The sequence below is a fragment of the Daucus carota genome, chromosome 9 (genome assembly GCF_001625215.2).
Source record: "Daucus carota subsp. sativus chromosome 9, DH1 v3.0, whole genome shotgun sequence".
Classification (NCBI taxonomy): Eukaryota; Viridiplantae; Streptophyta; class Magnoliopsida; order Apiales; family Apiaceae; genus Daucus; species Daucus carota.
In genome coordinates this window covers 2,236,335-2,253,341 of record NC_030389.2, presented here as the reverse complement: position 1 = coordinate 2,253,341, position 17,007 = coordinate 2,236,335, and the positions used below count along the sequence as shown (strand labels likewise).

General features: G+C 37.4%; 1 protein-coding gene across 1 annotated transcript; it reads left to right on the top strand.

Annotated features, from left to right (window-relative positions):
• The first annotated feature begins 8,708 nt into the window (after positions 1-8,708).
• Positions 8,709-11,882, top strand: LOC108202131 (uncharacterized). Its single transcript, XM_017370513.2, has 2 exons — positions 8,709-8,956; positions 10,954-11,882. The coding sequence occupies exons 1-2, from the start codon at positions 8,768-8,770 to the stop codon at positions 11,605-11,607; spliced, it is 843 nt and encodes a 280-aa protein (XP_017226002.1). The 5' UTR covers positions 8,709-8,767; the 3' UTR covers positions 11,608-11,882.
• Positions 11,883-17,007: the final 5,125 nt, after the last annotated feature.

Genomic DNA, 17,007 nt, shown 5'->3' with positions numbered 1-17,007 from the left:
CTTCCAAACGAGTCGAACCACCTTCCTGTCTCTGTCTAACCTCCAGTAGGAACTCTGGTTCCACCTTTAGCTCCATTGCAGCAGTAAGTTGAGCAGGGATGGTCGGAGACACTGGGGACTGCCCAACTGAACGTTTTAACTGTGACACATGGAAGACCGGGTGAATCTTGCAGGCATCCGGAAGCTCCAACTTGTATGCCAACAATCCTATCTTCTGCAGCACTCGAAAAGGACCATAGAACCTTGCAGCTAACTTATCATTGGGTCGCCGAGCCAAAGACTGTTGGCGATATGGCTGTAATTTCAAGTAAACTAAATCCCCCACCAGGAAAGACTCCTCTCTTCGATGCAGGTCTGCTGCCTGTTTCATTCGATTCTGGGCTTGCACCAACTGAAAATGCAGGTCGTCCAAAATGGCATCCCTCTCACTAAGCATTTCCTCCAAGCTACCCACTACTGTAGAACCCTGTTCTAATTTCAGAATAGTTGGTGGGTCTCGGCCATACAAGGCCTTAAACGGACTGATCTTTGTTGACGAATGAGGGGTGACATTGTACGAAAATTCAGCCCATGGCAACCATTGCGCCCACAATTTTGGCCTTCCCCCTATAAAACAACGAAGATAAGTCTCAAGCCTTTTGTTGACTATTTCAGTCTGGCCATCCGTTTGTGGATGGTAAGCCGTGCTACGCTTGAGATCTGTCCCGTGGAGACGAAACAACTCCTTCCAGAATGTGCTTAAAAAATTTTTGTCTCCGTCAGATATGATCGACGCGGGAAACCCGTGTAATCGCACAATCTCTTGTATGAACAATCTGGCCACTGAACAAGCATCAAATGGGTGTTTCAACGCCAAAAAATGCGCGTATTTGGTCAATCTATCCACCACCACCAATATAGCATTCACCCCTTTCGACAATGGTAGGCCTTCGATGAAATCCATCGATATGTCTTCCCACAACTTAGCTGGAATGTTCAATGGTTGTAATAGGCCTGCAGGGCACTGCTGCGACAATTTCTGCTGTTGACATACCAAACAACGCTGCACATACTCAGATACAGTTGTACGCATTCCCTTCCAATACCATTCACGAGCCATCATCATATATGTTTTAACCTCCCCCATATGACCACCTACCGCTGAGTCATGATACTCCTTTAACAAGAGCGGAATGAAAGATGATGATATAGGAATGACATATCTACCTTTGAAGAGGAGTCTCTTGTCCACCACACTGAAATTACGATGCTCCCGCTGCCCTGTTTGTATATCATTTACAATTGTTTGGAGGTCCTTGTCATTTGCTATTTCTTGTTCCAGTTGGCCCCAAATGACGCCATGACTAGTGACTAAGGAGTTAAGTATCACCTCCCCAACTGATTTGCGTGACAAGGCGTCAGCCACTCGATTAGCAGCCCCGGGCTTAAACTGAATTTCAAAGTCATAACCCAATAACTTCGTCATCCACTTCTGGTATTCGGAGTTCACCTCGCGCTGTTGAGTCAAAAACCTCAGACTTTGCTGATCCGAACGTGTAAAATTTACTGAACCTGTAAGACATTTTGCTTCGATGGTATGTGCTATATTGGCTGGTTATAATTAAAAATAGTATATTATTAATATTTATATTGTTACAAATGTAATATATCAGTTTAATATGTTAATAAATGATGTGTAATTTTTCTACAAATTTCTTACAGACTTGTAGATGTTCGACAAATTTAGTTATCTATAAGACGTTGGCTATAACTATAAACAATGGATGAGTGTGGTTGGAGTGTCAATATTTGAAGACATCGGCTACAATTTTTATTTATGGTATGCTAATAAAATTTTTAGCTAATGACTCTTCATGGTTAGAGATGCTCTTACCTAATTCAACTAAAACCGACGACAAAGAGTCGCGGTGTTAAAAGCATAAAACCGACGATAAAGAGATGCAGTGTTAAAAGTAAGAATCAGACTAAATCGATGAAGTCACAAAATAAAATTTAATCAAAAATTAATTTGATTAATCAAGAAATTATTCTAATAATTAAATGAATAATCAGATTTTTAATCAATTCGACGAGTTATTTTGATTATCGGTGATTAATTGTGATTAATGAGCTATGGAGAAAATCTTGTCATCCAATCTTGCAAGTCCAAACTATTTCCAATCATCAATATACTTATATAAAGGAGAAGCATGGGGCGTGTAGGTGGCACCTCTCACATCGCTCCGTTTTATTTTTCTAATTTTCTGAAATTTTTGGATGAAAATTATCAAATATTAGAACTACTTTTTTTAGTTTCGGGTATATTGGAAGCAAATTTCAGAATCTGATTTTATTTCAAATTATTTATGGAATATAGTGGCTTGAAAGTTTTAATCTGATTTTGTTTCAGATTATTTAATTATGGGAAAGAGTAGCACACAAGTCTCTCTGCACCTATAAATACCCCAATAGATTTTATGGTTTTGGATAATATAAACACAACCTCCTCGCTCTCAATACCACAACTCTACCTCTCTCTGATGATAGTTTTTTTGTTTGATTTCTAACTCGGTGGTGCTGTTTTTCTGCAACGATAAGTGAAGGCTGTTTATATAGTAGTAAAAAAATAAAGGTTGTTACAAGCAAATGTAGTTATAGACCGCTAGGTGGGAGTCGACAAATTCAAACACGGGAGTCTTGACATGATATTGATGGATAATATCAATAAATTAACTATTAGTGATGTATGTTTGTTGGTTATTCTTTTATAATATTTATTTTGTTCATCGGACATGTTTGTTGTTGTTAATTTTTATATGATTTACTTTGTATATAGGAAAATATGGTGAAGAAGCGAAGGGCGTGTAGGTGGCCCCTCTCACATCGCTCCGTTCTATTTTTCTAATTTTCTGGAATTTTTGGATGAAAAATATCAAAAATTAGAACTACCTTTTTTAGTTTCGGGTACACTAGAAGCAAGTTTCAAAATCTGAATTTGTTTCAGATTATTTATGAAATATAGTAGATTGAAAGTTTTAATCGATTTTGTTTCAGATTATTTGATTATGGGAAAGAGTAGCACACAAGTCTCTCACCTATAAATACTCCTATAAATTGTAGGGTTTTGGAGCATTATCTAAATACAACCTCCTCTCTCTCAATACTACAACCTCACGTTACATGTTTTTGTGCACAATCAATCCAAAAAAATTGGAGGAATGTGACAATGTAAGAACATGATTACTTTTTCAAAAAAAACACAAATAAAATTAAGATTCATCGTGCTTTAAATTGTTAATCACGTGTATAAATTTATTTTCATTTTTAGACCATGAATTATAGTCCAACTTTGTAATTTTATATATTAGTATTGGTATTACATCAAGATTTTTATAATATAAAATTTATTTTATCCTACAAATATTAAATTTGAAACATTAATATACTTTTTATAGATAGCCTCATAATTATTTTTTATAAATATTAATATTAAATCATTAATATAATTTTTATAGGCCGCTGCAACGCGCGGCTTCTCAACTAGTCAAGTATAAACAACGACCCACATCACCGTACGAGTTTTACACGCTCGGCACTAGCGTGTTTTACACGCTCGGCACAAGGGCACAACTGCTGAACTGTACAAGTGCCGACTACACGTCCACTTATTTAAATGTGGTACCTTTTGCCGACGATTGTTAAAATTCGATGAAATCAAGTATAAACAACGACCCACATCACCGATCGTGTTTTACACGCTCGGCACTAGCGTGTGTGCTTTGTTCACACTGTGATTACTGTGACGCGGTTAAATGAGACTTAGTGATGTCTGTGGTGAAAAAAGCTAAAAAATTCCCATACAAACCGCCCTAACTTTTTTTCCAAAAAATAACGTAGAAGCAGAAGTTGGCTTCTAGATGCTCTCCCACTCAATATATATAAGGCAAATAAAACTCTTCCTCTCAACATAAGTACATAACTCTCTACTCTCTGCTCCGAGCTTTTGTAGGAAACAAAAACAAAATGATGAACGTGAAGAAACTAAGCTGGATTGTACTAGCTGTTTTTATGTTATTAATGTTGTCGTCTTGTTATATTTACTATGTATGCAGGGAACAAGGCAGCTACCTCCGCCACGTCATCATCGTCACTGACAGAATCACTGCCTTGTTTTCCATGATTCGAAGCTTCATTAAGAACGTCTCTTCTGAGGTATGTTTCCGAAGCTTTTATTAGTTTTCGTCATATTTTCCGGCAATGCTCCGGTGATCTCCGGCGATCTTAAGAGATTGTGCTTTCCTCTTGCTTCGGTAATTTAGTTGATCTATTTAAACCCATGTTGCGGACAAAATTTGCGATTTTTTCTCGAAAATTAGGCTGGATTAAGAGGTTGAAAAGGGGAGAATTGGGGTGTTAGGAGGCCTGGGATGCTTGGCTTAGCTCTTATTACTAGTTTATAAACCAAAAATAAGTAGCTTATGAGCCGGCCAAACATGCTGTTTGGTCGGGCTCATAAGCTGTCTGAAAATATCCTTGGTTGCTAAAAATAAGTCATGTGTTTTTGCCTAATTTGCTTAGGTGAACATGGGTGTTTTATATGTCAATTTTTGTGGAAGATGATCTCATCTTTTTATGGTAGATTTAATATGCGAGCCTATGATGGTTGGCCTCTTGATTTGTAATGATAGATATGTTAGAAGAAATGTGGGTTTTAGCGCTATATTGTCTAGCCATTTTGAGCAGGTGCTTGTTGTGTGCGCGTGACGAATGAGCTTTTTGAAGCACATTTTTTTACTCAGAATGATTAAGTATGGTGAGACATAAATTGTTTATTCGAAGTTGGTCTCTTAAGTCTCACGTTTGAAAGATAAAGCAGAGCATATCAAGATTTTATATAACAAGACACTTGTGCTGTGTCTAAATGTGGTTGTGCTGTATGTGTTTGTTGTGGGATTTCAAGGCAAGCTTAGTGGCCTCCTAAGTTTTGCGTTTTTTCCGTGTATGTGAGCTAAGATGAATGAAGCAGAAATTGGGGTCGATTAGGATTGGAATAGTGTTAAATTATTAATTATAGAAATTGTGTAGCGCTCTCTGCACCTATGTAAATTCATATAGGTCATAAGGGTTTTATGATGAAAAAAACAGAGTATTCTAAATACTTCTCATTCCTCTCTCTTCGTAATAATTATCTTGTTAGATTCTAGCTCCATCGTTGTGTCATTCTTTTGTGACATTAGCAGGTAGTTTCGCATTAAAATTAGATTCATTCATATCCTTTCTTTTATGTCTACTTCGAATGTATCTGTTATTACATTATACACACACGAGCACAACTTGTTCGATCTCCTTGTTCTTACAGATTGTCTAACAAGATATGTTATTTGAAGTCCCTTCTTTCTTTATAAATCATGTAGAAACTTCGTGATATTTTTGAAATTGTTCGACATATGTGTTCTACTAGTATTGCTTTATATTGGTTCTACATAGGTGTTCTAATTTTATTTTTCAATCTACTTTTTTCAGTTGAACAAAAATAGAGCTGAATATCTGAAATTTCTCTATAAGCTTGCACTCCTTGCTTTATCCAAGTCTGCAACAGGGGATGCAAATCTTTGGAAAGTTTACTGGATGACAGGCTTTGGGATAGTGGCCATTGGCAGTTACTGTCAAATGCTCATTGTCGAAAGAAAGAGAGCTCAACTTACTCCACCATCACAATCTGTCACTCCACCCAAAAGTGAAAAACTTCTCACCACAACAAATGCTTTAGATTTTATAGTTTTTGTATCATATCTTCAGCTAGCTTTCGCCTATTTCATGGAGCTTAATCTGAAAAATCATCCTTGGGAAGTTTTCTGGAAAAACTTTTCAAATGCTACAAAAGTATGTATTGACGTAGCGGGTGTCGTGATAATATTCATGATTATTATTGAAATAGCTAATACGGAGCAACAGGTGGAGGACCGATCAGTTGCAGATCAACCCAAAGCAGTACAGTGGGATGTGGAGAATCAATCAGCAGAAGTAGGAATGAAGGATGTGAAAAACTAATCATACGCTGATCCACTTAAGGTGCCAATCTATATCGATGATGTGGAGAGTCAAGTATCTGATGCAAACCGACAGAAAGCGGCACTACAAATTGATGGTAAGAATGAATGGCCTGAGAGGGATAGCAATTGGAAGTTGATTTATGTGTAATATATATTTGATATTCTTATCACTGGATAATGCAAAGGGTGTGTGATTGATATTGTTTTAAAATTCTCTAAATATATGTTTCTCCGATGTTTGATTAAAGTCAAGGATCTAACGCCTGAATATGGTTGTTTTTTGTTGTTCTCTTAATGTGATGCATCTTCTTTGATGACTGTAATAGAAACTTTGGAATAGATGGTTTTTATATGAAACCTTTGATACTTGACTCATTGAGACCAAGTACATTCCAATTGTGTTATGATTACGCGTTTCTTACATTTGTTTGATGATTTGTAGCAAGCTCGCTCAATAATCTGGAAGACTTGAGGAAAACTAAATTATTACTTTTTTAGTATAAAATTATTAATTTGAAATATATTTATATATCTAATATTAAAAGATTATGATATGTATTGTGTGTGTTTGGATGTGATAGACTGATAGTTATGCTCGTACTGTAGCCACAGTGAAAGACCTTTCTATACATTTATAATATATGTCCCTCTCTATGACATTTATAATTCAGCCGGACTAATAAAATTATATTGACATCACAAATTCAGCGGGGACTGAAAAAAAATATACACTATATTTTTGAGGTTGGGGGCTCTAGCATCCCCTAGCCCCCCTCTGGTTCCGCCATTGATTTGGTTCTGCGTAAAAATAAGTGTTTTTTTTGGTTAAAATAAAGAAATGAAATATGAGTTGAGAAGCGAATTAAAGGTGGTGTTTGGCTGGGTTTAAAAGTCTGACTTCTTGTTAAAAACACTTATTTGTATCGTTTGTGTAAAAGGTCAAGAATCATTTATTTCAAACTCACCCAAAAAACTCTTAAAACTTATAAGTGATTAAAGTTTTTGATAAAGAAGTAAAAGTCATGAAATAGAAGCTCGTATTATCAACTTACAACTTATAACTACTTGTTAACTTTTTATACAAACGATCCGAATAAGTATTTCTAACTTATAAACTCATAAGTGGGCTTTTAAATCCGGCTATGCACCCCATCCTCCCTGAGCTGATCGGAACTCTCTTTTTTTCTTTTATAGATTTCGGGTTAGTGCATTTTGAGCGTTCTTTTCGCCTCTTCATTTTACAGCTATACCTGAATTGCAAGTGTTTCTTTTCATTTACTATCAAATATATACTATCATTATTCCGTAGTTTATAATCAAATATTTATATTCAATATAATTAGTTATCATAAATTATTAATCAACCGAGATTTTATTCTATAATGTTATCGACTTATCGGCGGGGTAGGTTGATGAGACACTGTCTGATTATTAGTTATTGCTGTCGAGAGACCGGGCAACCTTAAAGATAAGATAAAGAAAGAGAACTTCAATAAAGAAAGCAACAAAACACAGAAATATAGTGGCCAAAAAAGGAGCTCAAGTCAATTTTTTATTTGTCATTTTCGTGCATGCTTTGGGTTTTATCTGTGGCTGCCTCTCTTGACAAGCCGAAGTGCTTGACTTGTTTCTAGTTTTGGGCTTTCTCGTACAACGACACGTTCCGAATTAATTTTCTCATCACTAGTGATGTGTATTGTGATTTAAATATCTCCTGTCTCTGTAGTCCAGATATTTAGACGTTTTTCTAGAAATCGGTGTATGAGATATTAGGGAAGTTTGACTAATTTTAATACTAGTTATTTTTTATTTAAGTTTTTATTATAAATAATAAATATGTTATGATATTTAAGTTATTTAAATGTTCGGAATCATAAATTATTAAGTGTTGGGATAATTTAATTGTAATGTTTATTAATTTAAAATAAATAAATGATTATCAGAAAAAAAAGATTGAATAGTAGTAAAAGTTGCAAGAAAAAACTAGCACTTTTAACTTAATGCTTTTCTTAAATATGATTTACTTTTTTATACCGGTCAAGAACCAGAAACCCACTCCTTAAAGCAGAACTGTTGTTCCGGGTGCAAAAGGCACAGTAGATTATCCTGAATTTTGAAATAGACCACATACTTAAATTGTTTGCGAAAAACACTTGAAATAGGTTTTTGAATTAATGAAGTAGGAAATATTGAGTTAGTTAAAGTTTTGGTAAAGAAAAAGGGTAGGTTGTTGAGGCATCAGAAAAAATTCTAAAAAATTAGCTTTCTGAATTTCATCTTCTGCCGTATTCTAAATAAATATGCTTTTAAGCACATAAAAAACATAAGCTCATTTTTTTGAAAAGAAAGGAGAAATAAACTAATCAAATTTCTCCTTTCAAAAAAATAAAAAACTAATCAAATTTCATCCGTGACGAAGAAAAGTGGAAATGGAGTAACAATCAAATCGTACATGAGGAATTTAAGGTGGGGCCAGATCCAATGATAGTCACATTAAGTGCGTCTGTCGTGGCAGCCAGCTCAGCATTGACAGTTGTAACTTGTAAGAAGAGGCTGTACTTGCGACTTGCCTCAATGTGAAGCCTTGACCAGAAGCAGCCAGGTGACACGTGTACCCTTTTCCATAAAACAAGGCTAGTTATAAAACACAACAACTCTCCAGTATCTAGACTCACTACTCTCTGGTTCTTACAAAGCTACCTAGTCTCCAAATACTTTTATTAGCTTCAAACAAAATGGTTAACGTGAAGGAATTATGCTGGATTGTGCTGCCTCTTTTTATGTTATTAATCTTGTTTTCTGGTTATATTTACTATGCATGCAGGGAGCAAGGCAGCTACCACCGCCACGTCATCGTCGTCACTGACAGAATCACTGCTTTGTTTTCGATGATCCGAAGCTTCATCAAGAACGTCTCTTCTGAGGTATGTTTCCGAAAGTTTTTTAGTTTTCATCATTTTTCCGGTGATCTCCGGCAGTGCTCCGGTGATCTCCGGCGATTCTCCGATGATCTGCAGAGGTTGTGCTTTCCTCTTGCTTCGGTAATTTAGTTAGCTCTATCATTTGAACCCATGTTGTGAACAAAATTTCAAACAATATTTGGGAATTTTTTTTCGAAAAGTAAGGTGGATCAAGGAGGTTGAAAAGGGGAGAATTGGGGTGTTAAGGAGGCCTGAGATGTTTGGCTTAGCTTATTACTCCCTCCGTCCCTCTTATTTCTATACACTTTCCTTTTCGGGATGTCCCATTCAATTCTATACATTTCAAAACTTTCCTAAAATAGTAAACTTTTATAATATAAAAATTCCACTTACCCACTAACTTCATCTACTTTTCTAAATCTATCACTTAAATAGTAATGGGTCCCACCATTTTACCTATTTTTCTTTCTCTTTCTTATTATTTTACATTACTTTATACACTTTTCTTAGTCTCCGTGCCCGATACAAATGTATATATCTCAATGGGACGGAGGGAGTGGTAGTTTATAAATGAAAAATATACTCCCTCCGTCCCTCCAGATAGTTTATGTTCACTGTTTGCACGCATTTTGAGTCTCTCATAAAGTATAAAGTATAGTTTCATAAATTTTTTCAAAATTTTCTTTTTTTAATAAAAGTTTATATATCAAACTTTTATTGAGAGCAAAAAAAATTTAAAAATATATTATAGAACTATACTTTAAATGAGGATTGAAAAGCGTGCCAAAAAATAACTTTAAAGAAATGAGAGGGACAGAGGGAGTAGTAGCTTATGACTCATCCAAACAGGCTGTTTGTTTTGGCTTTAAGCTGAGGAAAAAAACAAACCTATGATTCTTCGCCGCTAATAATATATCACTGCGTCTAGTTTGTTTTTCCCTTAATTTGCTTAGGTGTGTTGTGTATATTTAGTCATGTATTTTCATCAGGTTATGGTTCATGTATCAATTTTTGTGGAAGATAATCTCATCTTTTTATGGTAGATTTAATATGCGAACCTATGATTCTTGGCTTCTTGATTTGTGAATTGTGATGATAGATATGTCAAGAAATTTGGGTTTTAGCCCTATATTGTCTAGCCATTTTGAGAATTATTGTATTTTGAGTAGGTGATTGTTGTGCGCGCGTGATGAGTGATGCTTGAAGTGTTGTCCTTCGTGTGAGCTTTTTGAAGGACATTTATTTACTCAGAATGATTGAAGGATGGATGAGACATGATTACTGAAAATTGGTCCCTTAAGAGTGTAAAATATGAAATGGAATATTAAGTTTGAAGATTTTATATGACATTTTATTTAACAGGACATATTTGTTGTGTCTAGATGTGTTTGTAATGTATTGCTCCATCACCTACGTACACGTGCAGATTTTGAGTATCAAGGTAAGGTTCGTGGCCTCGCAATTTTCGTGCTTTTCCGCGTGTGAGAAGTAAGGACACGAATGAAGCAGAAATTTAGGCCGATTAAAACCAAAGTAGTTTTGCTAGATTATTTGTTTAATTAATTACAAAAATTGTGTAGCCTACAAAACTCTCAGCTCCTATATATATTTATATTAGGTCACAAGTGTTTTATCATCAAAAAACAGAGTCTTCTAAATACATCTCAGTCCTCTCTCTCTTCTGGTGACAATTCTGTTGCTCAATTCTAACTGGCAGGCGGTGGAGTTCATCTGTAGCATTAGGAGGTAGTTTTGCATTGGACTCAGATTTCGATTGTGTCTGTTATTACATTATACACACACAAACACTACTTGTCTTATCTCTTTGTTTTTATAGATTGTCTAACAAGATATGCTATTTCAAGCTCCTTCTTTCTTTATAAATCATGTACAAACTTCGTGATATATTTAAAATTGTTCGACATATGTGTTCTTATAGTATTGCTTTAGATTGGTTCTACATTAATGTTCTGATTTTATTGCTTAATCTCCTTTTTCAGTTGAACAGAAATAAAGCTGAATATCTGAATGTTGCACATAAGCTAGCACTCGTTGCTTTATCCAAGTCTGCAACAGGGGATGCAGATATTTGGAAAGTTTACTGGATGACAAGCTTTGCGACATTTGCAATTTGCTGTTACTGTCTAAAGCTCTTTGTGGAAAGAAAGAGAGCTCAACTTACTCCATCATCCCAATCCGTCACTCCACCCAAAACTGAAAAAGTTCTCACCACAACAAATGCTTTAGATTTTATAGTTCTTGTGTCATATCTTCGACTTGCTTTTGTCTATTTCATGGAGCTTAATTTGAAAAATCATCCTTCGGAAAATATTTGGAAAGATCTTTCATATGCTACAAAAATATGTATTGACGTAGCAGGTGTCCTGATAATACTCATGATTATTATTGAAATAGCTAATACGGAGCAACAGGTGGAGGACCAATCTGTTGCAGATCCACCCAAAGCAGTACTGTGGGCTGTGAAGAATCAATCAGTAGTAGTAGTAATGAAGGATGTGAAGAATCCATCAAATGCTGAAGATGCTGATCTACTTAAGGTGCCAATATATATCGATGATTTGGAGAGTCAATTATCTGCAGATGCAAATAAACAGAAAGTGGCACTACAAATTGATGGTAAGAACGAAACCTGAGAGGACTAGCAATCAAAAGTTAATTTATTTGTAATATAGATTTTATTGGAGGGAATTCTGCTCATCATCTTGCCTTGACACCTGTCTCCTGTTGGACCACTTCTCTGCTAATAAAGACGTTGCCTGTGTGCACTACTTGTCTGCATTCTAATTCTGTTAGTTAGAATATTCCACGTAGTCTATTTTCCTCACCATATATGTGAGTGCTCTGCCTTGTATCAGACATGAATGATTGTTTAGGAATTCTATCTAAAGTTGTTTTCTCCTTTGAATCCAAATCTGCATCTTGAATTAGTATAACACTCTTCATGGTATCAGAGCCATTCCATGTAAGTTTTGGATATCCTTTTTGAGAATCAACTAGAATAAAGCCCTCACACATTCATCTTCTCACATCCTCATAGCTGAGTTATTTATTCACTTTGCTGTGTTTTTTTCAGATCTGAGAAAGTTAACATATTTTCTTCACTGTCATCTTTTATCATGGCGAATGGTGGACGATTTACTTTTGCGGATATGCAAAATCCTCTTTTTCTTCACCCATCTGATGGTCCGCTGTCTATAAGCGTTACCAAGCTTCAAGGGGCTGGAGATTTTCGTTCGTGGAAACGATCGTTTGAAATACAGATCTCTGCAAAGCGCAAGTTGGGTTTTCTTCATGGCACTGTTCCCAAAGACACAACAGATCCAATACAAGAAGCTCAATGGGACACTTGTAATGATCTGGTAATCTCTTGGCTACATAGTAATGTTTCTGATAGTATTCGACAGTCCATTCTTTTTATTAACACTGCTAGCGAGATCTGGACTCAACTAGACAAGAGATTCATGTTAAGTAATGGTTCTCGTAAATACAAACTGAACAAAGACCTTTTTGGCTTAAGACAAAATAAGATGAAACTGAATGACTATTTCACTGCTATGAGTAGTCTATGGGAGGAAATTGAATCTATGAACTCTATGCCGGTAGTTACCACTGTTGCTCGTGATATAGCCACTTTTATGACTGCTATAGCTACCCACAAAGCTGAGTCTCGTTTGTTTCAGTTTTTAAATGGTTTAGATGACACATATGCATCTATTAGAACTCAGCTATTAATGCTTCATCCTCTGCCTACTGTTGAGTCTGCTTATGCTACTCTTCAACAAGAGGAATCTCAAAAAGATCTCTTTATCATTGCTGAACCCGAGGTCTCTGCTATGTATGGTCGTTCCCAAACAGAGTATAAAGGTCCTCCGTGTACTGCGTGTGGGCAGAAAAATCACAGCGCCGATAGGTGTTGGACTGTTTTGGGATATCCTAGGTGGCACAGAAAGTATAAGCCAAACCAGGGGAACTCTGCTCCAACACCAAAGTGGCAACAAAACTCAAATCAAAATCGCTTTTCTCAACCTAGACAAGCTAATAATGTTGTGCAGACTACTGATGCCGGCAATGAAGAGGTTGCATTTACTGCTCAACAATTGCAGCAGCTTCTCAAACTTTTACCTCAAGGGTCTGCAGCTAATTGTCAACAAAATCCAGCTGTGGATGAAGACTTTGAAAACTGTTTCTCAGGAATGGTGACATGTCATATGTCAAATCTTGTTACTAGTGCCTGGATCGTTGACTCGGGAGCAAGTGATCACATGACCTCCACTTTGGACAATATGGTGAATGTTCACTCTGCACCGCCTGATTTGATAATAAAATTACCTACTGGGGCTGCTTGTAGAATCTCCCATATTGGAGACATATGCTTGAAAAATGGCCTGCTGCTTCGAAAGGTGCTCTATGTACCCCAGTTTAGGCACAACTTGATTTCAATCCATAAGTTGTCTCAAGACAACAACTGTGTTGTCACTTTCCATCCTGAAGGCTGCAAAGTCCTTGATAATGCTACACAGCAGATAAAGGCTGTGGGAACCTTGAAAAATGGGCTTTATTATATGAAGGATAATGTCTATATCTCACATGTTGCAAAGGTGAACAATTCTACTACAGCTTTGAAACCTGACTTTGCTCTATGGCATTGCAGATTGGGCCACGCTCCTCTGGCAAAGCTCAAATCAATACCTTTTTTGAAGACACAAGTTGCACCAACGAATAAAATATGTGTGACTTGCCCAATGTCAAAATTTGTAAAGCTGCCATTTGAGCTCAGTAAGTCACATGCTACTAAAAAGTTTGCTTTAGTTCACATTGACACATGGGGGCCGTATAAAGTTGCTACAAGGGGGAATTATAAATACTTCTTGACACTAGTTGATGACTGCACTCGGGTGACTTGGATATATCTGATGCAATTTAAATCTGATTATCTCTCAACTATCAAGTCTTTCTACAATTATGTGGAGGTGCATTTCAAGGCAAATATTCAAAGTATTAGATCGGACAACGCTCCAGAATTTGCTGACTCTGGCTGTAGAGAGTTCTATGCTTTGAAGGGAATTCTCCATCAAACGTCTTGCGTTGATCGTCCTCAGCAAAATGCTCGAGTTGAGCGAAGGCATCGTTATGTGCTAGAAATGGCACGGTGCTTGCGTTTTCAAGCAGGCCTGCCACTGCATCTGTGGGGTGAGTGTGTGATGTCCGCCGTCTACATCATCAACAGGCTGCCAACACCGGTGTTAGGTAATTGTTCTCCTTATGAAAAGCTCTATGAAGAACCTGTGGACTATGAGAATATGAAGTCTTTTGGATGCCTGGCTTTTGCTTCAAATCCTTCTAATACAACTGATAAATTCAGTCCACGAGGTGTGCCATGTGTATTCGTAGGATACCCATTTTTAAAGAAGGGCTACAACTTGTTAAACCTTGTTACTATGCAAGTTTTTGTGTCTCGAGATGTGCTGTTCCATGAGAACATCTACCCCTTGAACAAGTCCAGCCCTGACAGCTATATTCAACCTACACCAGTGCCAATGCCAAATGTGACAACACAGCCTTATGCTGATAATGATGTGATTGTTTCTGAAATTGCAGAGACGGATGCTCCTCCATCGCCTCCACATCAACCAGATATTAGACACTCTACTCGGCAAACTAAGAAACCAGCATGGCTAGATAACTATGTCAACAATGTTAAGTCAGCCTCGAACATTGTGCAAGTTGTAGACCTCCCACTTGAAAATAAGTTTCACTGTTTCTCTGCGAAGGTGACCACAAGCTGTGAACCCAGCAATTTCAAACAGGCCCTGCAGCATCGTCAATGGATTGACGCCATGAACAGTGAACTGACTGCCTTGGAAGATAACAACACTTGGGTTGTTACATCTCTTCCCACTGGTAAAAAATCCATTGGTTGCAAATGGGTTTTCAAGATCAAATACAACCCAGATGGGTCAGTCGAGCGTTACAAAGCGAGGCTGGTTGTTCTTGGCTGCAAACAGACATACGGGATCGATTACGCAGAGACATTCGCCCCAGTGGCGAAATTAACTACTATAAGAACGTTGTTAGCAGTTGCAGCCATTCAGAATTGGCAAACAGTGCAGATGGACGTGTCAAACGCCTTTCTTCATGGCGACTTGGAAGAAATTATTTACATGAAGATGCCTCAAGGGTACACTGGTTGGGGATCTCGAATATCAGCTGCTGGTTCTGACAATTTATCAACTCTAGACCTGGTGTGTCGATTGTTGAAATCACTCTATGGACTTCGGCAGGCGCCTCGCCAATGGTTCAGAAAACTGTCTGAAACTCTGCTCAAACTGAACTTCGTACAATCTCGTACTGATTATAGCCTCTTCACCAAGTGTTCAGGTGACTCTATCACCTTGGTTCTTGTTTACGTTGATGACCTCTTAATTGCTGGTGACTCGAATGTTGAGATAGAATGCTTAAAAAAGATGTTGAATAAGCAATTTCATATGAAGGATCTAGGCCCTGTGAGTTATTTTTTGGGGCTAGAAGTCTCCAGATCTCCTCTTGGTTTCTTTGTGTCTCAGAAAAAGTACGCTCTTGATCTCTTGCAAGAGTTTGGTATGGCCGCTGTTTCTCCTCTCAAACTGCCCATGGATTGTCATCTTAAACTGACTCCAACCACTGGAAGTCCTCTGGCGGATCCTCATTCCTATCAACGTTTGATTGGAAAGCTCATTTATCTCACAGTGACCCGTCCGGATATAACCTTTTCTGTTCACATCCTCAGCCAATTTATGCACCAACCAACAAGTGCACACATGCAGGCTGCCAAGCGCTTGCTTCGTTATCTTGTTGGTAATCCCTCTCAGGGAATTCTGCTGACTTCTGCATCCGAGGTGGCTGTTCATGCCTATTCAGACAGTGATTGGGCCAACTGCCCTGTAACACGAAGGTCCACCTCTGGTTATTGTCTACTCCTTGGCACCTCCCCTGTTAGTTGGAAGACGAAGAAACAGAATGTTGTTGCCCGTTCAACTGCAGAAGCGGAATACCGCTCTATGGCAATGACAGCATGCGAGATAACCTGGTTGTCTTCTCTTCTCAAGGATATGGGGATCAGTTCCTTGCCACCTGCAACTCTTCACTGTGACAACATGGCAGCCTTGTCAATTGCAGCTAATCCTGTGATGCATGAGCGCACAAAACACGTGGAAATCGACTGCCACTTCGTCCGTGACAAGATCAAGAATGGAGAAATTAAAACAGTTCATGTTCCCTCTCAATCACAAGTTGCGGATATTCTGACCAAGCCGCTTTCTGTTAAGCAGCACTATAAACTTTTGGACAAGCTTGGAGCCTCCAGCTCAGCTTGAGGGGGAGTATTGGAGGGAATTCTGCTCATCATCTTGCCTTGACACCTGTCTCCTGTTGGACCACTTCTCTGCTAATAAAGACGTTGCCTGTGTGCACTACTTGTCTGCATTCTAATTCTGTTAGTTAGAATATTCCACGTAGTCTATTTTCCTCACCATATATGTGAGTGCTCTGCCTTGTATCAGACATGAATGATTGTTTAGGAATTCTATCTAAAGTTGTTTTCTCCTTTGAATCCAAATCTGCATCTTGAATTAGTATAACACTCTTCAGAATTCCCTCCAATAGATTTGATATTCTTATCACAGGAATAATGCAAAGTGTGTGTAATTCAAATAGTTTTTTAAATTCTATGAATATATGCATTTGATACGATAGTTGATTGAAGTTAAGGATCCAACTCATGAATCTGGGAAATAATAGATCAATAATAGGTAAAAGTGACTTCTTGATTGCTAGTATTACATATAAGTTGAATTTGGACAGGTACAAAATATGTACTTTACTTGATTTGCTTGTTTTGATCGACTCTAATTCTGAGCTGACTCTGCTTTCTTCTAGAGTTGAAGTTTCTTCTTTCTAGATTGTTGCAGCAGTTAAAGAAAGTAGATTTGAAGTGAAGCTCTGACACGTATGTAATGCCTAGTTTCAGAGTCCTAGTTCAAACAAGGAAATGGGTA